Raw genomic sequence first — 22541 nt, forward strand, 5'->3', positions numbered from 1 at the left:
GCAGGCCAAGGATATATACATCAAAAGTGAGGGATGTTAGAAATGAAAGTGTGAAAGTGCAGTGAGAAAAGAAAATGTGGTACATAAAGAACTTGGTCACATATTAAGGGTGATCATATATCAAGGGTGAGGGATTCTTGCTAAACTGACTTAGCAGGATTCTTGCCAAGACTGGGCAGTGCAGGCTCGGCAATGACTAAGACCAAGGTCAAGGCCTAGTCGATAAGAGAGCTCAGAGGAGCCTGACTAAGCCTTGGCCAAGGAGAGTCTTTGCCACTGGCTGTGGTAAACAGAAAGATGGAAATGACTTTGTTATCACTACTGGAGGAAAAATCTCTCAGATACTGAAGTTGTCTTGCAGAAAGCAGGATTACCTAATGGTTCAAAGCATGGCCTTTAGGACTTCTAACTAAATGTGGCAGATTGACCTCCAGAGGCAGGAAAGGAGTTAAAAGACATCAGATGAAGAGACTTTAGCAAAGGAGAGATTTCAACAGGTGTTTATTATTATTATTATTTTGGAAGATGGAAAGCAGATAAAGAAACGGTACAGATTTAGGAGTAAGTTGTGAGCTAGGGTGCCCGCAAGGGGAAGGGGGAGAAGAGGGTGTGAGAAGAGGCCAGTCCTCTTCCAGGACTCTGAGAGCATAAGCTAAGGCACCCGATGCCTTAAAAGACAGGTGCAAGGCTTGAGTGGGAGCAGAGTGAAAGTCAGAACATGGTCTAGTTGGATCTCCATATGCCCTTTTCTTCCTTTGACCACAGCAACTACCCTCCAGCCCATACATACTACTTCACTTCTACCCGACCCAAGCCAGGGACTGGCAATTACACTCTGGGAGAAATTAACCTGAAATTCTCTAGAGTTCGGGTCATCAGACACAGTGTAAAGTAGGGGTCAATAAAATTGAAGGGACGGGTGATAGGGGTAAGTTTGCACTGTGGAGACTGAGACACACAGGGATTCCCACTTCATCACCTCTCCCTGCCCCCGCTCATGGCTAGTATTTTATCAACCAGGGTATAGATATAGACATTTGTTTCCTGGATAGACTAAATGGTCCCAGAAAAAATAAAAATAAAAAAGGAAGCCTTTAGATATTGGAATATGGGAGTCCCCACAAAAATGTCCAGCTCACCACTTACCCTACTTTGATGCCCACCAGTTAAAAGCCCAACCTTGAAAGCACAGAGCTTCCAAGCAGCTAAGGTCTCTAGGCAGGCAAAGCAAGACTTCAAGATTTAGAAACCAAAACAGACACAACAAAAATAAGAACCCAGGAGAAACAGAGACAATGCAGGAAAGAGAAGAAAACTTCTAAAATAAAAATAAATCAGGTTACTCTCCTTAGAAAGAGAGAGATGATGTTGAATATATAGAACCAGAATAAAATGCTTTTAATGTAAAGCAATCAGAAAACAAGAAATCTGATCATTAAAATTCTAACAAACAATTGAAAGATAAGTCAAAGAAATCTCCCAGAAAATAAAACCAGAGGAAAAAAAGAAATAAGAGAGATGAAAGAACAGACTTAAAAGCTCAATCCACAAGTTTCAAATGGAATAGCAGGAATTTCCGAGGCAATACATAAATTGGAAGGAAGGAAATTCTATATAAAGAAAAGTTCCTATAACTAAGTTTCTCTAACTAAAAGCTAAGATTCTCAAATTGAAAAACACCACTAAAATAATAAATTTTTAAAAATACACACCAAAGTCCTGTGCCATAAAATTTCAAAATACCAGGGTTAAAAAGAGAATTCTAAAGGGAATATATAGCAAACCAAAAAAAAGGGGATCAAATGGCTTCAGATTTCTCTCCAGCAACACCTACTACCAGAAGACAATGGAGCAATGTTTCACAATTTTGAGGGAAGATCATTTATAGTCTGAAATTTTAAACTTGTCCAGTTACAATTAATGTGAATAGTAGGACATATACATTTTTAGACATGTAGGAACTCAAGAAAAATTACCTTCCATGCACGCTTTCTTACGAAGCTGCTAGAAGATCTGCTCCAGCAAAACAAAGGAGTAAATCAAGAAATAGGAGGGTATGAAATCCAGGAAACAGGACATCCAGCACAGGAGAGGGAAAGGGAAAATAGCCGATAATGCTGAAAGAAAGGTCAGCATGTAGCTGACTAAGAGGGGGCTCCAGGGAAGGGTCTCCAGGAAAAGTTTGTGAAAAATAAGACTACAATTTCAGAATTTTTCAATAGAGACCTTATGTTGATAAGGTCTACATTGCAGGAAGCCAGAGATTGAGGTCTACTACACTTCAATTTTTTTTTTTTTTTTTTTAAAGACAGAATTTTTTTCTTGTTGCCCAGGCTGGAGGGCATGGGGCAATCTTGGCTCACTGCGACCTCGGCCTCCCAAGTTCAAGCGATTCTCCTGCCTCAGCCTCCCCAGTAGCTGAGATTACAGGCATGTGCGACCACACCTGGCTAATTTTGTATTTTTAGTAGAGACAGGGTTTCTCCATGTTGGTTGGGCTGGTCTTCAACTCTGGACCTCAGGTGATCCGCCCACCTCGGCCTCCCAAAGTGCTGGGATTACAGGCGTGAGCCACCATGCCCAGCCCATACTTCAATTCTTTAACAAATGAAGGCGACTGACTTTCTTTTATGAAGGAGTATATCCAAAAGTTGACTTATCTCCTTGAGATAATCAAGGAGGGAAGAGATCCTGTGACATTCAGCAGGTAAGGGGAAGGCAGATCCTAGAACTAAAAGTTAGCACACTTCAAATGTGCTATTTAAAAGGGGAATGGAGGGGCGGAGCAAGATGGCCGAATAGGAGAGCAGCTCCAGTCTCCAACTCCCAGCGCGAGCGACACAGAAGACCGGTGATTTCTGCATTTTCAACTGAGGTACTGGGTTCATCTCACTGGGGAGTGCCAGACGATCGGTGCTGGTCAGCTGCTGCAGCCCGACCAGCGAGAGCTGAAGCAGGGCGAGGCATTGCCTCACCTGGGAAGCGCAAGGGGGAAGGGAGTCCCTTTTCCTAGCCAGGGGAACTGAGACACACAACACCTGGAAAATCGGGTAACTCCCACCCCAATACTGCGCTTTAAGCAAACAGGCACACCAGGAGATCATATCCCACACCTGGCCGGGAGGGTCCCACACCCACGGAGCCTCCCTCATTGCTAGCGCAGCAGTCTGTGATCTACCGGCAAGGCAGCAGTGAGGCTGGGGGAGGGGCGCCCGCCATTGCTGAGGCTTAAGTAGGTAAACAAAGCTGCTGGGAAGCTCGAACTGGGTGGAGCTCACAGCAGCTCAAGGAAACCTGCCTGTCTCCGTAGACTCCACCTCTGGGGACAGGGCACAGTAAACTAAACAAATGCAGCAGACACCTCTGCAGACGCAAACGACTCTGTCTGACAGCTTTGAAGAGAGCAGTGGATCTCCCAACACGGAGGTTGAGATCTGAGAAGGGACAGACTCCCTGCTCAAGTGGGTCCCTGACCCCTGAGTAGCCTAACTGGGAGACATCCCCCACTAGGGGCAGTCTGACACCCCACACCTCACAGGGAGGAGTACACCCCTGAGAGGAAGATTCCAAAGCAAGAATCAGACAGGTACACTCGCTGTTCAGAAATATTCTATCTTCTGCAGCCTCTGCTGCTGATACCCAGGCAAACAGGGTCTGGAGTGGACCTCAAGCAATCTCCAACAGACCTACAGCTGAGGGTCCTGACTGTTAGAAGGAAAACTATCAAACAGGAAGGACACCTACACCAAAACCCCATCAGTACATCACCATCATCAAAGACCAGAGGCAGATAAAACCACAAAGATGGGGAAAAAGCAGGGCAGAAAAGCTGGAAATTCAAAAAATAAGAGCGCATCTCCCCCGGCAAAGGAGCGCAGCTCAGCGCCAGCAACGGATCAAAGCTGGACGGAGAATGACTTTGATGAGATGAGAGAAGAAGGCTTCAGTCCATCAAATTTCTCAGAGCTAAAGGAGGAATTACGTACCCAGTGCAAAGAAACTAAAAATCTTGAAAAAAAAGTGGAAGAATTGATGGCTAGAGTAATTAATGCAGAGAAGGTCCTAAACGAAATGAAAGAGATGAAAACCATGACACGAGAAATACGTGACAAATGCACAAGCTTCAGTAACTGACTCGATCAACTGGAAGAAAGAGTATCAGCGATTGAGGATCAAATGAATGAAATGAAGCGAGAAGAGAAACCAAAAGAAAAAGAAGAAAAAGAAATGAACAAAGCCTGCAAGAAGTATGGGATTATGTAAAAAGACCAAATCTACATCTGATTGGGGTGCCTGAAAGTGAGGGGGGAAAATGGAACCAAGTTGGAAAACACTCTTCAGGATATCATCCAGGAGAACTTCCCCAACCTAGTAGGGCAGGCCAACATTCAAATCCAGGAAATACAGAGAACGCCACAAAGATACTCCTCGAGAAGAGCAACTCCAAGACACATAATTGCCAGATTCACCAAGGTTGAAATGAAGGAAAAAATCGTAAGGGCAGCCAGAGAGAAAGGTCGGGTTACCCACAAAGGGAAGCCCATCAGACTAACAGCAGATCTCTCAGCAGAAACTCTACAAGCCAGAAGAGAGTGGGGGCCAATATTCAACATTCTTAAAGAAAAGAATTTTAAACCCAGAATTTCATATCCAGCCAAACTAAGTTTCATAAGTGAAGGAGAAATAAAATCCTTTACAGATAAGCAAATGCTTAGAGATTTTGTCACCACTAGGCCTGCCATACAAGAGACCCTGAAGGAAGCACTAAACATGGAAAGGAACAACTGGTACCAGCCATTGCAAAAACATGCCAAAATGTAAAGACCATTGAGGCTAGGAAGAAACTGCATCAACTAACGAGCAAAATAACCAGTTAATATCATAATGGCAGGATCAAGTTCACACATAACAATATTAACCTTAAATGTAAATGGACTAAATGCTCCAATTAAAAGACACAGACTGGCAAACTGGATAAAGAGTCAAGACCCATCAGTCTGCTGTATTCAGGAGACCCATCTCACACACAGAGACATACATAGGCTCAAAATAAAGGGATGGAGGAAGATTTACCAAGCAAATGGAGAACCAAAAAAAGCAGGGGTTGCAATACTAGTCTCTGATAAAACAGACTTTAAACCATCAAAGATCAAAAGAGACAAAGAAGGCCATTACATAATGGTAAAGGGATCAATTCAACAGGAAGAGCTAACTATCCTAAATATATATGCACCCAATACAGGAGCACCCAGATTCATAAAGCAAGTCCTTAGAGACTTACAAAGAGACTTAGACTCCCATACAATAATAATGGGAGACTTCAACACTCCACTGTCAACATTAGACAGATCAACGAGACAGAAAGTTAACAAGGATATCCAGGAATTGAACTCATCTCTGCAGCAAGCAGACCTAATAGACATCTATAGAACTCTCCACCCCAAATCAACAGAATATACATTCTTCTCAGCACCACATCATACTTACTCCAAAATTGACCACGTAATTGGAAGTAAAGCACTCCTCAGCAAATGTACAAGAACAGAAATTATAACAAACTGTCTCTCAGACCACAGTGCAATCAAACTAGAACTCAGGACTAAGAAACTCAATCAAAACCGCTCAACTACATGGGAACTGAACAACCTGCTCCTGAATGACTACTGGGTACATAACGAAATGAAGGCAGAAATAAAGATGTTCTTTGAAACCAATGAGAACAAAGATACAACATACCAGAATCTCTGGGACACATTTAAAGCAGTGTGTAGAGGGAAATTTATAGCACTAAATGCCCACAAGAGAAAGCAGGAAAGATCTAAAATTGACACTCTAACATCGCAATTAAAAGAACTAGAGAAGCAAGAGCAAACACATTCAAAAGCTAGCAGAAGGCAAGAAATAACTAAGATCAGAGCAGAACTGAAGGAGATAGAGACACAAAAAACCCTCCAAAAAATCAATGAATCCAGGAGTTGGTTTTTTGAAAAGATCAACAAAATTGACAGACCACTAGCCAGACTAATAATGAAGAAAAGAGAGAAGAATCAAATCGACGCAATTAAAAATGATAAAAGGGATATCACCACCGACCCCACAGAAATACAAACTACCATCAGAGAATACTATAAACACCTCTACGCAAATAAACTGGAAAATCTAGAAGAAATGGATAATTTCCAGGACACTTACACTCTTCCAAGACTAAACCAGGAAGAAGTTGAATCCCTGAATAGACCAATAGCAGGCTCTGAAATTGAGGCAACAATTAATAGCCTACCAACCAAAAAAAGTCCAGGACCAGATGGATTCACAGCTGAATTCTACCAGAGGTACAAGGAGGAGTTGGTACCATTCCTTCTGAAACTATTCCAATCAATAGAAAAAGAGGGAATCCTCCCTAACTCATTTTATGAGGCCAGCATCATCCTGATACCAAAGCCTGGCAGAGACACAACAAAAAAAGAGAATTTTAGACCAATATCCCTGATGAACATCGATGCAAAAATCCTCAATAAAATACTGGCAAACCGGATTCAGCAACACATCAAAAAGCTTATCCACCATGATCAAGTGGGCTTCATCCCTGGGATGCAAGGCTGGTTCAACATTCGCAAATCAATAAACATAATCCAGCATATAAACAGAACCAAAGACAAGAACCACATGATTATCTCAATTGATGCAGAAAAGGCTTTTGACAAAATTCAACAGCCCTTCATGCTAAAAACGCTCAATAAATTCGGTATTGATGGAACGTACCTCAAAATAATAAGAGCTATTTATGACAAACCCACAGCCAATATCATACTGAATGGGCAAAAACTGGAAAAATTCCCTTTGAAAACTGGCACAAGACAGGGATGCCCTCTCTCACCACTCCTATTCAACATAGTGTTGGAAGTTCTGGCTAGGGCAATCAGGCAAGAGAAAGAAATCAAGGGTATTCAGTTAGGAAAAGAAGAAGTCAAATTGTCCCTGTTTGCAGATGACATGATTGTATATTTAGAAAACCCCATTGTCTCAGCCCAAAATCTCCTTAAGCTGATAAGCAACTTCAGCAAAGTCTCAGGATACAAAATTAATGTGCAAAAATCACAAGCATTCTTATACACCAGTAACAGACAAACAGAGAGCCAAATCAGGAATGAACTTCCATTCACAATTGCTTCAAAGAGAATAAAATACCTAGGAATCCAACTTACAAGGGATGTAAAGGACCTCTTCAAGGAGAACTACAAACCACTGCTCAGTGAAATAAAAGAGGACACAAACAAATGGAAGAACATACCATGCTCATGGATAGGAAGAATCAATATCGTGAAAATGGCCATACTGCCCAAGGTAATTTATAGATTCAATGCCATCCCCATCAAGCTACCAATGAGTTTCTTCACAGAATTGGAAAAAACTGCTTTAAAGTTCATATGGAACCAAAAAAGAGCCCGCATCTCCAAGACAATCCTAAGTCAAAAGAACAAAGCTGGAGGCATCACACTACCTGACTTCAAACTATACTACAAGGCTACAGTAACCAAAACAGCGATATAGACCAATGGAACAGAACAGAGTCCTCAGAAATAATACCACACATCTACAGCCATTTGATCTTTGACAAACCTGAGAGAAACAAGAAATGGGGAAAGGATTCCCTATTTAATAAATGGTGCTGGGAAAATTGGCTAGCCATAAGTAGAAAGCTGAAACTGGATCCTTTCCTTACTCCTTATACGAAAATTAATTCAAGATGGATTAGAGACTTAAATGTTAGACCTAATACCATAAAAATCCTAGAGGAAAACCTAGGTAGTACCATTCAGGACATAGGCATGGGCAAAGACTTCATATCTAAAACACCAAAAGCAACGGCAGCAAAAGCCAAAATTGACAAATGGGATCTCATTAAACTAAAGAGCTTCTGCACAGCAAAAGAAACTACCATCAGAGTGAACAGGCAACCTACAGAATGGGAGAAAATTGTTGCAATCTACTCATCTGACAAAGGGCTAATATCCAGAACCTACAAAGAACTCAAACAAATTTACAAGAAAAAAACAAACAACCCCATCAAAAAGTGGGCAAAGGATATGAACAGACATTTCTCAAAAGAAGACATTCATACAGCCAACAGACACATGAAAAAATGCTCATCATCACTGGCCATCAGAGAAATGCAAATCAAAACCACAATGAGATACCATCTCACACCAGTTAGAATGGCGATCATTAAAAAGTCAGGAAACAACAGGTGCTGGAGAGGATGTGGAGAAATAGGAACACTTTTACACTGTTGGTGGGATTGTAAACTAGTTCAACCATTATGGAAAACAGTATGGCGATTCCTCAGGGATCTAGAACTAGATGTACCATATGACCCAGCCATCCCATTACTGGGTATATACCCAAAGGATTATAAATTATGCTGCTATAAAGACACATGCACACGTATGTTTATTGCAGCACTATTCACAATAGCAAAGACTTGGAATCAACCCAAATGTCCATCAGTGACAGATTGGATTAAGAAAATGTGGCACATATACACCATGGAATACTATGCAGCCATCAAAAAGGATGAGTTTGAGTCCTTTGTAGGGACTTGGATGCAGCTGGAATCCATCATTCTTAGCAAACTATCACAAGAACAGAAAACCAAACACCGCATGTTCTCACTCATAGGTGGGAACTGAACGATGAGATCACTCGGACTCAGGAAGGGGAACATCACACACCGGGGCCTATCATGGGGAGGGGGGAGGGGGGAGGGATTGCATTGGGAGTTATAACTGATGTAAATGACGAGTTGATGGGTGCAGCACAGCAACATGGCACAAGTATACATATGTAACAAACCTGCACGTTATGCACATGTTCCCTACAACTTAAAGTATAATAATAATTAATTAATTAAAAATAAAAATAAAAAAATAAAAGGGGAATGATGATACACTTTGAAAGAGGTCATAGTATTTGTCTAGTAGAGTAAGTAGCATCTACAAAATGGTCACAATATTTGCCAAAGGGAGTAAAACCTTTAAGACCAATAAAGAATCTTTGAGAGCTAAACTTCCTGTTTTCATCACTTTGTTAATTTGTTAAGATTTTAATTTCAGAATCCATAACATTGAGTTCTATTTATTCTGGAGGCTGGTTTACTTCACACTTGCCCCCCACCCAAAGAAAAAGATACAGAGAATTTACAACGTTTGAAACAGGAAAACAACATGTAAATGCATTTAACATATCTGATGGTGTGTATGGAAAGAATTAAAGACCAATATATTGAAAACTAAGTCTTTTTCTAAAGTAGGCAGTTAAATGCAGGAAAAACAAAAATTAGTTTAGAAAAGGAAATGTAATCACGACTGATAACTCTCTACTTGGCTATGTAGTAAGCAATATTTATATAGTTTAATAATGTAAATACAGTCCAACTAATGATGTCAGCAAATATGATATAATTATATTGAGAGGATACTGGAAGGGGAGCGTATGGTGTATGGGGATGGTGTAAGCGTAAGTGGTATCGAATTGCAGTGAATGGACTATTCTTAAAAGTGTGAAAAGGGTTTAGGAAAGCAAAGAGTGCAGTACCTAGCACTGACAGTAGCAGGCAGTCAGTGCCACCTCTAGGCATGAGAGCTCAAGGGCAAGGGGGAGCAATTTCTAGAACCTAAGGGAGCAGCTATATGGAGAGTACTGCCTGCCAGAAGAGGAGGAAGGGGCTTATCTAGGAGAGTAAACACTCTGGCCACTGCATCCCCCTCCAATCCAGTCTCCTGGCAATGCCTCTCAAGAACCACACCCAACCCCGAAGCCAGTGATCAGACAGCCTGTCCACTGCGTTCATACAGGTCAGCCTCTTGGTGGAATGCCCCGGATGAGAGGAATACATCTGGAAGAGGCAGATGGTGTCCCGTAGAGAGAGACAAAACTTCATCACTGGAAGATGCCAAATATCTCAAATCAACACATCAATAAAAATTGCCATTCTCCTATTACATGTAGAATTGAACCGGCTAACATTTGCAAGTGGTTGCCTCTGGGGAGCAGGAAGAATCGGGAGAAGGTGGGCAAGAAAGTGCTGTTTTTCATAAATCTTAAACTAGTTGATTGTTAAAATATTTCTGCATATTGCCTGATTAGGAAAAAATAGCAAAATATTGTAAAATGTTAAAAACCAAAAAAAAAGGAAACAAAACAAAACAAAAAACCTCAGCAGGCACAAGGAGGGGAAGAAATGTGCCAGCTTTGTCACTAAGCTAGACCCTGTGGATTTGAATCTCGCTAGCTGTGGGGCCCTGGGTCACTCACTTTCCCTCTCTGGCCTTAGTTTTTACAGCTGTAAAACAAAAATAGCATTTGCAACCTCAGAGAGATTTGAATGAGATGATGTATAAAAGCATTTGGCACAAAACGAGCCTTAGATAATGACAAAGGGATGCACAGAATGAAAAAGAAAGGGAGAGAGTATGAGAGCCACTAAAAGACAATGGATATCTTTATCATTGGTTTGCTTTTGTCTTTTCTACCTTCCCTTGAAACCTTGACAGCTAACAGAGTCTCTGGTTCATGGCAAATGCTCAGTGAAAATCTGTTGGAGGAGAGAGTAGAAGGCAGCCCTAGGGGACTTTTCTGCCTCACTCCTCCATTTGCTGTAACAGGCAAGAATCCAAGGACCTTGGAATCTGCCTCTCAAGGTTTCACCTTGAGTCTGCCGTCGCAGTCAGTCACTCCCTTGATGGCCCCAGCCCACCTCCTGGCTGCCTACCTCCCTGCAGCTGGGTTTCTAGACTATCATAACCCTGTTTTGCATGTGGAGCTTCTCAGGGCCACGCCCCATCCCTGAAGCCTCTCCTGGCTTGTATACCTGTTCCCTCCACTCATCACTCTGGAGCTTTTTGTGTGATGATGAACCAAGGAGCCAGGGCTGGTCCCTGTGGGACTGGTACATTGGAAAGACTGTGATACTCTGCCAATGGCTTTACCACAAAGGCCCAGGGAGGCTTTTTCAACACAGTGATGGCAAGATTGAAGAAGCACAGCGACTCATAGAAGAGACCCCTGTGGCTCAGTCACAGGGTCAGAGAGTCGGGCCGTTCTGACTGCACCCCTGCTCGTACTTCCAGGAGCGCTCCAAGGACAGATTCTGATTTCACCTTCGTGCTGCTCCCTGGCCACACGTGCTTCTCCTCTGGGTGCAATGCTCTGGTGGGAGGAAATGAAGTCCTTTGAATTCCTTATTCATTAATACCTATTCCCCATGTGGGATGCATTTTTATGGCCTACCAGTGGCCAGTCCCCTTTCATTAATAACAGAACCCTGGTGTATGGCAGTGACTGCCCTTTTGCAGTCATAGGCCCTGGAATCACCATGTGATCAGGGCCTGCCTCTAGGGAAGGTCCCTCTCCCTGATGAGAGAGGTTCAGTGGGAGGAAGCCCTTTACCAAGACTCCCTCATCTACTGCTTGGGTTGCCATGGTGTGAAAGGAAACACAGTGGCCATCTTTGACTAGAAAGCAGGATTTTGCTCACACACCAAACATGGTAGAGTAGCAAGAAAGAAAGAGCCCCGGCCCTTGGGGTTATCACAGAGCCACAGAACCCATCCTGGGCCCTTCCTAGTGCTCTAAGTCAAGGGTCATGGGATCTTCAGCTGGTTGCAGCCCAAACAATCTTTAATGATGCAATGTGTACACCATCAACAGAGACATCAAAGTCCGTTTCATTGCTCTTGTATTGCCTGAGAGATGTGGATGCCTTTTTGTCAAAACTCAGCCCTACACTGAGGGCATTCTTATTTTTTGTTTATGTATTTATTATTATTATTTTTAGAGATGAGGACTTGCTATGTTACCCAGGCTGGACTTGAATTCCTGGGCTCAAGCAATCCTCCTGCCTCAGCCCCCTGAGTAGCTGGGACTATAGGCATGCACCTCCATGCCTAGCTCAGGACATTCTTGCAAGGGCAACTATGATGTCTGTGGGTGGAACCAGATGACTTTGATCCCAAGAAAGGGCTCAGGCAGTCAGGCATGCACATTTGCAGCCTGAAGGCCATACACCATGATAGGAGGAAATGGAGCTTACCTTCCTTCCCTGCCCTCAAACCTGATGTCACACTGTGAGTCCTACGAATGGGAGTCACTTTGCTCTTATGATTCTGAAAGAAGGTTTGTGGAGAGGCTTCCTTGGGAGGCTGGAAAGAGAGGGGCAGGTCTCTTCCCTGCCATGATACCAGCAAGCACTGCAGAAGTGAGATCCAGCGGTGAGTCTTCCTGGGCGGGAGCAAAAACCTTCCTAGTTGCTATCTTTGGCCTAGTTATAAGGAGAGGAGATACCACCTGGATTCTATCCTTTATCTGACCCGTGGTGCCTGGAAGGCTTCAGATTTGCAGCACGCTTTGAAATGGCTGATTTTCTTCCTAACAGATGGGCACAAGAACCCTCTTCAGTGCTTCCAGAGGAAATTACGTGAAAGAATACAGTCAGCCCTCTCAGGATAATGGAGACAAGTTCCCACATATTGGTGGGCACACGCATGATGTAGGGAGCTTGCTTCATAGGCGGGTTCTGGGCCTCAGCACTAGTACTTTAATTCATGAAATCGAGCCAAGCGCCCAGGAATCTCCTTTTGAAATAAACCGTGCATGTCCTTCAACACAAGGTCATCAGACCATTGAAAAATAGATAGAAATGATTGAAATCCATCAATTATTCAGGAAGTTTCATTTTGGATTTTGGGCAATGATCTTTTCTCCTCCTTTTTTTTTTTTTTTTTTTGAGACAGGGTCTCACCCTGTTGCCCAGGCTGGAGTGAGGTGGTGTGATCACCACTCACCGAAGCTTCACCTTCCCGTGCTCAAGCAATCCTCCTGCTTCAGCTTCCTGAGTAGCTGGGACTACAGGTGCACACCACCACACCCCATTAATTTGTTTTCAATTTTCTGTAGAGACAGGGTCTCAATATGTTGCCCAGGCTAATCTTGAACTCCTGGGCTCAAGTTATCCTCCCATCTCGGGCTCCTAAAGTGCCGGGATTGTAGGCCTGTACTTGGATGTTATCCATTAACTCTCTCTTCCCAGCTCCTCCTTCCTCAAACCCTATACCTCATCCATTTCTAATTTTCATACCAGAATTACAAAAATGTAGTGGCGTGACCCTAGGTAAGAGAATTGTTCTAGCATCCCACAATTTATGCCATCTGAACTCTTTATCAAGTATATGCTTTCTCCCTCAGATACATTCCACAGGCATCTGCTGAGCACGTGCTGGGGGCTCAGAAACCAGAAGGGCCTCAGTCTTTCATCTTCTCCGGGCTCCTTTTTCTGGTTTCTCTTGCCTCTGTTCACCTTTACCATCTCAACACCACTCCTTGGGAGCATCCAAATCTCTCCCCTCCCAGCTGATGACCCAAGTCCCTGTGCCGGTCTTAGTCCACTTGCTCTCCCTTCTCATCTCACGCTCTCCCTTCTCGTCTCTCACTCTCCCGCTATAGTCACTCTCGCCTGAGATCTGGATAACTCCTCTGCACCAACCATCTGCCTGCCCCTGGCACCTCAAACTCAACAACTCCCTCCCTCCCCAGCAACTCCTCCTGGGTTTCCTGTTTTCTGTTTCTGACACACCTACTTTCCCTGGGTCATCCCTGGGTCAAGACCTTGGAGTCACATTTGATGCTTTTTTTTACGCTGTTTAATCTCTTACCAAATTTTACTCACTTATTTTCTGTTTCTCTCCCCTCTGTCCCTTTCATTTGCATCATGATCTTTGTGCTTGTCTTAAATTCAATTCTAGTCAAGCCTCTGGTTGCAAGAAAGAAATAACCAATCAACCTAAGGGGGTTATGAAAGACAGAGGCACATCTCACTGACACACAATGGAAAAACAAGGGGCCTCATAGGAAACGAGATTAGACCTGGGATTGAGGCAGCTATGCTTCCAGTTTTTTTTGTTTTTTGTTTTTTTGGTTTTTTTTTGTTTTTTGCCTCCTCTGGGGCCATGTGGTTTCTTACCTGGACTTCTGTCTGCAGATTTGGCCTGTTCCCCTGCTTTTCTAGCTTGTTTATCTCCCCAAGAGATTATCCCAACCCCTCATGACCTTCCAGTGCAACTGTTCTCCAGTCTAAATACAGCCTTGGTCACTTGCTCAGATTCTGAAAGGAGAGGTTCATTGGACACTGGCCAGCCAATGGATTGCACTGGCCTCACCAGGAGCCCAGCTTTAATGCTTTAATACCAGGCAGAATCATGGTATTAACATCGATTCCTGGGTGTGGCCCTTCAGCAGCAGCTACTGGGAAGGTGCATTCCAGATTGGCTGTTCGGGGGTACCCCTTTATAGTCTACTGCAGTGCTTCCTAGAAGCTGATTGAAGGACCAGTGGCATGTCCAGAACCAAGTTCTTGCCTTTTTGTTATGAAATGAGAAAAACAAGCATGTATGTATGCGAGTGTGTGCATGTGTGTGTTGGGAGGAGAAATGATATGTTGATATAAAGTCCCAGATGTCCTTTTTGGGAAATACTGTCTACACAGCAACAACATCCTTCCTGCTTAGGGAAACTAGCAGGTCCTTTTATTTACAAAGCGAGAGTGGGACTAGGTGGTTGTTTTTATTGTTGTTGTTGTCTATGCCCTTATTTGGCAAAATAGAATATTGGGACATCTAGGTGAATCTCTCTAAGTTTTGGGGGAAACTTGGCTTGTCCATGAAATCCAAATGTCTTAGAAACACTAGGCTACGTCCTGGCTCTTTTCATAGCTTCCTAAAATGGTCTCTTGACCTTCAAGATCTCTTTTCCATCACACCACTGTCACATTAATCCCTCTAAAATGTTGTTGAGTAAAGTATTTCCTTGTTTAAGTCTGCAAGGGCTTTGCAATGATTGTGAAATCAAATAGAAAGTCCTCAGCCTGCACAAACTAGCTCCAACCTAAGGTCCCAGCCCTCTCCCACACCTCTCCCCACGCACACCATGTGCTTCAGACAAGCTCCTCCTTGCCCTTCTGACCCTTCCCCGCCAACTGCTGGGCCCCCTTTCCAGCCTATGCAGGTCCAATGATAATCCCTCCATGAAGTTCTCCAACACTCAGCTAAAGTGAATCTTCCCTAACTCTAAAGTCCTTTTACAAAAACATGCATACATTCTTAGACACACACTGCGTTCTGTGTCATTTGTGGTATTTTATGCCATTTCCTACCTACCCCACTCATCAGAAACCCTTGAGCTGCTACGTGCGTGGAGGAAGCGTGGTGAAGAGGAAGTCACGGAACATGGGATCCAAAGCATGACTCTGTTCTGGTATGACACTAGGAATGTCACTTGACTGGGATGGTCCTCCATTTGTTCATCTTCTCACTGGACTCACTGGAATGTATATTCCATGAAGACAGGGATTTATTTTATTTTATTTTATTTTATTTTATTTTATTTTTGAGGCAGAGTTTTGCTCTTATTGCCCAGGATGGTGTGCAGTGGCACAATCTCGGCTCACCACAACCTCCACCTCCCAGGTTCAAGCATTTCTCCTATCTCAGCCTCCCAAGTAGCTGAGACTACAGGAGTCTGCCACCACGCCCGGCTAATTTTTGTATTTTTAGTAGAGACAGGGTTTCACTATGTTGATCAGGCTGGTCTTGAACTCCTGACCTCAAGTGATCCACCCATCTTGGCCTCCCAAAGTCCTGGGATTACAGGCATGAGCTACTGCACCTGGTTTTTTTGTTTTTTGGTTTTTTTTTTGTTGTTGTTGTTGTTTTTTTTTTTTTTTTTTTTTTAATTAGAAAAAGTATTTATTTCTGCTCCTTTCATTCCTCTTATTGTTCAGGAAACAGTCTTACATACATATCTGAAATAATCTACCATCACACACTCTAGTTAAAGGCAAAGCACCACAGGTAAAGCTGATCAGCTGTCCACAGTTCTCAGCTTATGGAATCTTGCTTCTGGATTTTATGTTAATTTCTGAAAATCAGAAATGTCATCTCCAAAAAATGTTAAGGGGGTTGTAAAAAACAATCACTTTATTTGATATTATAGTTGTAGATATGGAGTATATTTTCTTTAAGAAATGAAAAACTAAAAAGAAAATGCCACTCAACATTGTTGGTTAGCAATAGGTCAGCAGGAAAAAAAAAATACTGTGATAAACTTGTCTCTTTAATACCAAGAAGAAATTCTAGTGCAAGCTTCAATACGCTTCCTGTTTTTTCACTAGATTATTTCTTTTACTGCTGCTCTTCATTCTTTTCCACATGTCATACTGGAGGATTGGTACAGCCTTTAAAACTTCATTGACAGGAGCAAATCCAGTATCCACTGATTTCTTCTCAAAGGCACTCTAACCCATCAGATAGCCCCTGTAGGCCAAGAAAGCTACTGGCCTCTGATGCCCATGTTCATCAGTCATAGAGCCAACACTTGGAGGTTCAACAATAACATCATAAATTATTCCTCCGGTAATGAGGAAGTAAGACACCACCACCAGAGCATACACAGTCATGGCCGACGGCATGTGCAACCAGGGCGGCTTCTTCAGCTTCAGGTTGGGACATTCGAGCACTAAGAACGGGACACGGTACAAGGTCTCCATGTTGGTGGCAGCAAGGGCCGTTCTCCCTGTTTTTTGTTTTTTTTCTTTTTTTTCCTAGGCAAAGAACTTTATTAACCTTTGTTTCAAACTTTACTCCCAGGCTTTTTCCAGCTTAATTAGCTGCAAAGAATGAAATAGTGTATAAGCAAAAGATGAAAGCTGCAGTGTCCAAAGGACTTGGGCTTACAAATTATTAGAGATCTAGATTTTATCAGCTCCATAAACAAAAATTTCTTCAAATGCATTCATAATATAAGATAGCAGCTCCCAGCAACTTCTTCAAGGTTTATCTTCTTCAGAAGTTGGCTCAATTCAGTTTGTCTCATTCTTGGAAGCCTCATCAAAATTCTCCACAAGATCTGGAACTTCATTATATCATCCTCTCCAGTAGCAAGTGGCGCTTTTCCGCCCACAGGTTATTTGTGCAGAGCTTCAGCCAGTCTGCTTAAGCTGGTGAGACTGTCTGCACCAAGCTGGTTTAAGATGCCAGGTGGCATTTCTATCAGCTGCTCTGTCTCAGCAGGGCCTATAATGTTGAAGGTGTTTGCTGCCAGAGATGCCGGAACTTTTGGTTTGTGAAAGTGGATCACTGTTCCTTGGTTTGTACACACATTCACCTCTTCAATACTAGAGGTATTGACCCTAACTTCTTTAAGGAGAACTGAAGATTTTATCATCTGCTGTGGCTGTCCCATGAACCACTTTCTTCTTTTTGCCGGCAGTTCCTTTCCCACCAATGCGCACTTGTACCTGTAATTTGTGGAGTTTTCCCTGGTTCATGATTATTTCTTTCATCTTGTCGGAGGAGATAAGGGGCAGTGCGGGAGTCTAGGGTGGGTGTTCAGGGGGTCTCAGGTGGACCAGCTGAGATTAGGCGTACACACATGGGGATGCCCATTTGTTCATCTTTAAACTGGAGATGGTGATGCCAGCCCCTCAAAGTCATTGCGAGGTGACTCAGATAAGCCACGCAAAGTTCCTGGAAAGCAGTCACTGATGAATAAATGGTGTTTCCTCCCTTGCTTGCCTACAATGAAGACTTGTAAAATATTTGTCCAACCAAGAACATCTTGAATAAGTTAAAGGAGGGAAAAAAATCATATTCAGATGTGAAAGTGATTTATAATTTACCTCCAGGGAAGATCCCAGAAGAGTTCAAAATCACCTGAGTGACACATCGCATTGGAAAAAGTGCCCTGCTTCCCAGGTGACCTCAAAGGACAATGCTCATTTGGAAACATGAACTCAGGCATGTTCTGCTTTTATTTTCAAAAAATGTCATTTCTCTCCACGGTGGCCGCACCTCATAAATGGGGCAGTTTGGCTTTTAGCATCTCTCCATTCTCTGCTCAACCTTGGTAGACTGGCTTGACGATCACCTAAATGGGTCAAAATCAGGCAAAAAGATTAGGAGACATAGAAACGTCTGGAGAGACCATCTACCTCTGAATTTCCCGCTAAGTAAGCATGAACATCCGTATTGAAGAAGCCGCTTTGTATTACTTGCTGCTAAAAATGCCGTAACTGGGCACGGTGGCTCACATCTGTAATCCCAGCACTTTGGGAGGCCGAGGCAGGAAGATCACGAGATCAGGAGATCGAGACCATCCTGACTAACACGGTGAAACCCCGTCTCTACTAAAAAAATAAAAAATAAATAAAAAATAAATATTAGCTGGGTGTGGTGGCGGGCACATGTAGTCCCAGCTACTCGGGAGTGGGGCCTGGTGGGAAGTATTTGGATCATGAGGGCGGATCCTTCATGAGTGGCTTCATGCCATCCCCTTGGTGATGAGTGAGTTCTTTCAAGAGCTGGTTGTTTAAAAGTGTGTGGCAGGAGAATGGCGTGAACCTGGGGGGCAGCGCTTGCAGTGAGCCAAGATTGTGCCACTGCATTCTAGTCTGGGCGACAGAGTGAGACTCCTTCTCAAAAAAAAAAAAAAAAAAAAAAAAAAGCACCATAACTGATTTAAACAAAAGAAGGAATTATGCCAGGTTCTCTTGTAGTCAGAAATCAGTTTGAGACCACAAAATGTGTTAAGCGGAAATGGGCTTAAGGAGTCATAGAAAGCACATTGATCCATGCCTGGGTGTGGAGCCCTTGCTAGGCACCAGGTGCTTTCTTTTTTTATTTTTATTTTTTGAGATAGAGTCTCACTCTATCACCCAGGCTGGAGTGCAATGGCGCGATCTCGGCTCACTGCGACCTCTGGCTCCTGGGTTCCAGCAATTCTCCCTCCTCAGCCTTCCAAGTAGCTGGGACTACAGGTGCCCACCACCACACCCGACTAATTTTTGTAATTTTAGCAGTGATGAGGTTTCGCCCTGTTGGCCAGTCTGGTCTTGAACTCCTGACCTCAGCTAATTCACCTGCCTCAGCCTCCCAAAGTGCTGGGATTACAGGCACGAGCCACCGAGCCCAGCCCACCAGGTACTATTCTAAACCTGTCATGCACTTGGTCTCTTGCAGACTCCCATGAGCCAGATGTTCTTACTGCTCCCTCCAGAGATGAGGAAACGAAAGCAACAAGAGGCTGACTAAATTACCCAAGGTTTCAGAGCGAGTGTGTGGAACAGCAGGATTTGCAGCCAGGCAGTTGAGCTCTGGGGTTCACCTTCTTTCTCACTACCCCACTGGGCACCTGGTAACAGATGGTTCCCCCCAGAGGCCATCATTTGGGGTACAACCTGCATGAAAGGGTCCACATTCTTCACGTTTGGTCTCATTTCCAGAGGGGAGGAAATGAAGACAGCATGGATGCAAAGAATGATCTGTTCCATGCCTCAAGCGCATCGATATGGTTTGGGTCTGTGTCCCTGTCAGATCTCATGTAAAATTGTAATCCCCAGTGTTGGAAGTGGGGCCTGGTGGGAAGTATTTGGATCATGAAGGCGGATCCTTCATAAATGGCTTAACGCCATTCCCTTGGTGATGAGTGAGTTCTTTCAAGAGCTGGTTGTTTAAAAGTGTGTAGCACCTGCTCCCTCCCCCTCTCTTACTTCCGCTCTGGCCATGTAATGTGCCTGATCCTACTTCACCTTCTACCGTGAGTAAAACTTCCTGAGACTTTGCCAGAAACTAAGCAGATGCCGATGCCATGCTTCTTGTACAGCCTGCAGAACTGTGAGCCAATTAAAACCTCTTCTCTTTATAAATGACCTAGTCTCAGGTATGCCTTTATAGCAATGCAAGATTGGCCTAACACACCCATGTTTTCTCTCTAGCAGTTTTAACATCCTCCTCACACTCTCCAGGTCACCCACTCTGTCCACCCCTTGTTGCTTCCCTGCACCGCGTCTCTGTACTTTGAGATCCTGGCCTTCCTGCTCTCCCTTCCATGCCCAGGCCAGCAGCTCCTCTTCCTATCAAGGGCAAGTCCATGTTGTTTTTACAGATGCTTGCTTCCACTCAGTCTTCTTTTGAGGAAATGTATTCCACTTTCAGACAGAGATAAGAGGAAAAATCAAAGTAACCAAACATAGAGAAAACATGTAGTGTGCAAAGCCCCTTACCCCTACTCAATAAACAACTGCTAAAATCATGGTAGCGATGCCTAACTCTTACAAATTCAGTTCAGTTCTATACATTTCAGGCTTACGAACACTTGCAAATATCACAGTTAAGACGTATTAAACACCTCTTCTTTCATTAAAAAATAAAATCTCACAAATAAATCCACAATAGTAATAGGTTGAGCGTATGCCCTTCTAAGCACAGTCAAGGCAACCACCTGTGTTCTTTTTCTACCTGACAAAATATAGCTGTCATGCTTTAGTCACAGAATTACAATGCTTTGCTTTCATGACAATAAGCACTGATTAGGTTTTTAACATGTGCCAGATTCTGTGCTCCCGGGAAACCAAAACTGTGTGTCCAACAGTCCCTGGAAGCTGACGCCATGTTCTGTAAGAAGATGATAGAGTTCCAGCGCAGAATACCTCCTCGCCCTCAAAGCCCTCACAGTGCTTCATCAACAGTGATCTCTGCTGAGCAGAGGCACAAAGAGGCAACGCGACATTTGGTGACAGCAATAGACTAGGACTTGGGATCTCTGCCACTTGGTGGCCCTTGCAGTTGCTGCTTTGCTTTTTAGGGCACCTTTCTTGCTTGTCCCTGTGGGTAAATGCTGACTTACTCTGCAAAACCGTGCTGAAAAAATGTCTCCTCGATTCCCCAAGACCCAGAAATTTTCTATTTTGCACTGTTCACTGCAGCTCGTGGCTGCCACATTGATTGAGTAATCATCCATTTGCAACTTTAAAAGGAAGAGAACTCACTCTATTCATCCTTGGAATCCTCATCTCCCCACGCTGTCCCTCAGCACTCATAACACTGTGGCTGGCAAAGGAAGCCGGTGGAAGCCGGATGAATAAAACATGGGTGAGTGGCAGAATGTACACCACTGGTGAAGGGGGTTCACTCCCTCAAGGATGTCACTTTGTTCACAGACATCCCCAACTTTGGCCTCCTCTTCACGTCTTCCCTCCCCATCCCAACTGTAAAAAGACGTAAAGATGGCGTCCTAGTCCTTTTTCTATTGTTTATAACAGAATACTGGAGACTGGGTGATTTAGAAGAAATGAAATGTCTTTCTTACAGTTCTGGAGGCTGGGAAGTCCAGGGTCAAGGGGCTGCATTTGGGGAGAGCCTTCCTGCTGGTATGGACACTACAGAGTCTCATGACAGCACAGGGCATCTTGTGGGGAGGGGGCTGAGTGGGCAGGCACAGGCCTCTCTTCCTGTCCTAAAGCCAGCCGCTCCCAAGACAACGCTTTAGTTCATTAATCCGTTAATCTGTGAATGGACCCAATCACCTCTCTTTTTCTTTCTTTTTTTTTTTTTTCTTTTCTTTTGAGACAGAGTCTCACTCTGTCACCCAGGCTGGGGTGCAGTGGCGAGATCTCAGCTCACTGCAAGCTCCATCTCCCGGGTTCAAGCTGTTCTCCTGCCTCAGTCTCCCGAGTAGCTGGGACTACAGGCACCCGCCACCATGCCCAGCTAATTTTTTGTATTTTTAGTAGAGACGGGGTTTCACCATGTTAGCCAGGATGGTCTCGATCTCCTGACCTTGTGATCCACCCGCCTCGGCCTCCCAAAGTGCTGGGATTCCAGGCGTGAGCCACCGCGCCCTACCAACCCAGTCACCTCTTAAGGGTCCTACCTCTCCATCCTGCCACACTGGGGCTTGAATTTCCACAAGAGTTTGGGAGGGAGCAAACATTCAAACCCTAAGCATGGAAAGAGTCTCATCCATGATACAACAACCTTCCTTGAACATTCCTTCCCAGCCATCTAAAGCCTTTTGAAAACTGGCTGCTTGGTTTTCATGAGGCCAGAAAATTTTGTAAAAGCCAACTGTGGTTCTAAGAAAAGATTTTGCTGAGTGAAGTGAAACTTCTCTCATCGCTGCCTGCAGACTGAGGGCAACTTCCCCAGTGTGGCCTCTAGAGAGGAGGGGGAGCCCCAGCTGAGCCTGGGTGGTGAGGAGTGGGAGTCAGGGGGCACTGAGGGTCTTGCTCTACTTGTGAAGGAATGAGCATAAAGAAGGCCTAGCCCAGGAGCCCACGGCTTACAGAGAGAGAGAACAGCCAGCGTCCTATCTCTGCAGCTGCTTTTCCCTCTGCTGTGAAGCTCTTAACCCACAGATACTCAGCTCACCCTGAATGGAAAACACTAGCCAAATGCCACCTCCTCCAGGAAGTCTTCTGGGGTTCTTCTGGCCAGAATTAACCCCCTCTCCATTATTCTCCCTTGTCATGGCCCTATTCTACCCAGGGACATTGCTGTGTTTGTTAGCCTGATGATAAACCCTAGAGATCGGTGACTGTATCTTAATCTTTTTGTTCCCTCCACCCTATCTGTACTTATTCTCCCTCTCCTTTCTCTTTCTCTCTTTCTGTCTCTGCATTTTTCTCTCCATCTCTCCATCTCTCTCACTGTATA

General features: G+C 43.9%; 1 protein-coding gene and 1 pseudogene across 1 annotated transcript; both read right to left on the bottom strand.

Moving 5' to 3' along the window:
- Nucleotides 1-15760: 15760 nt before the first annotated feature.
- Nucleotides 15761-16618, bottom strand: LOC126951962 (oligosaccharyltransferase complex subunit OSTC-like). Its single transcript, XM_050786199.1, has one exon. The coding sequence runs from the start codon at nt 16595-16597 to the stop codon at nt 16346-16348; it is 252 nt and encodes an 83-aa protein (XP_050642156.1). The 5' UTR covers nt 16598-16618; the 3' UTR covers nt 15761-16345.
- A 9-nt stretch (nt 16619-16627) lies between these two features.
- The window catches only part of LOC126951961 (transcription factor BTF3-like), a 32074-nt pseudogene continuing 26160 nt past the window's right edge, over nt 16628-22541 (bottom strand).

Source organism: Macaca thibetana, chromosome 4 (genome assembly GCF_024542745.1).
Source record: "Macaca thibetana thibetana isolate TM-01 chromosome 4, ASM2454274v1, whole genome shotgun sequence".
Classification (NCBI taxonomy): domain Eukaryota; kingdom Metazoa; phylum Chordata; class Mammalia; order Primates; family Cercopithecidae; genus Macaca; species Macaca thibetana.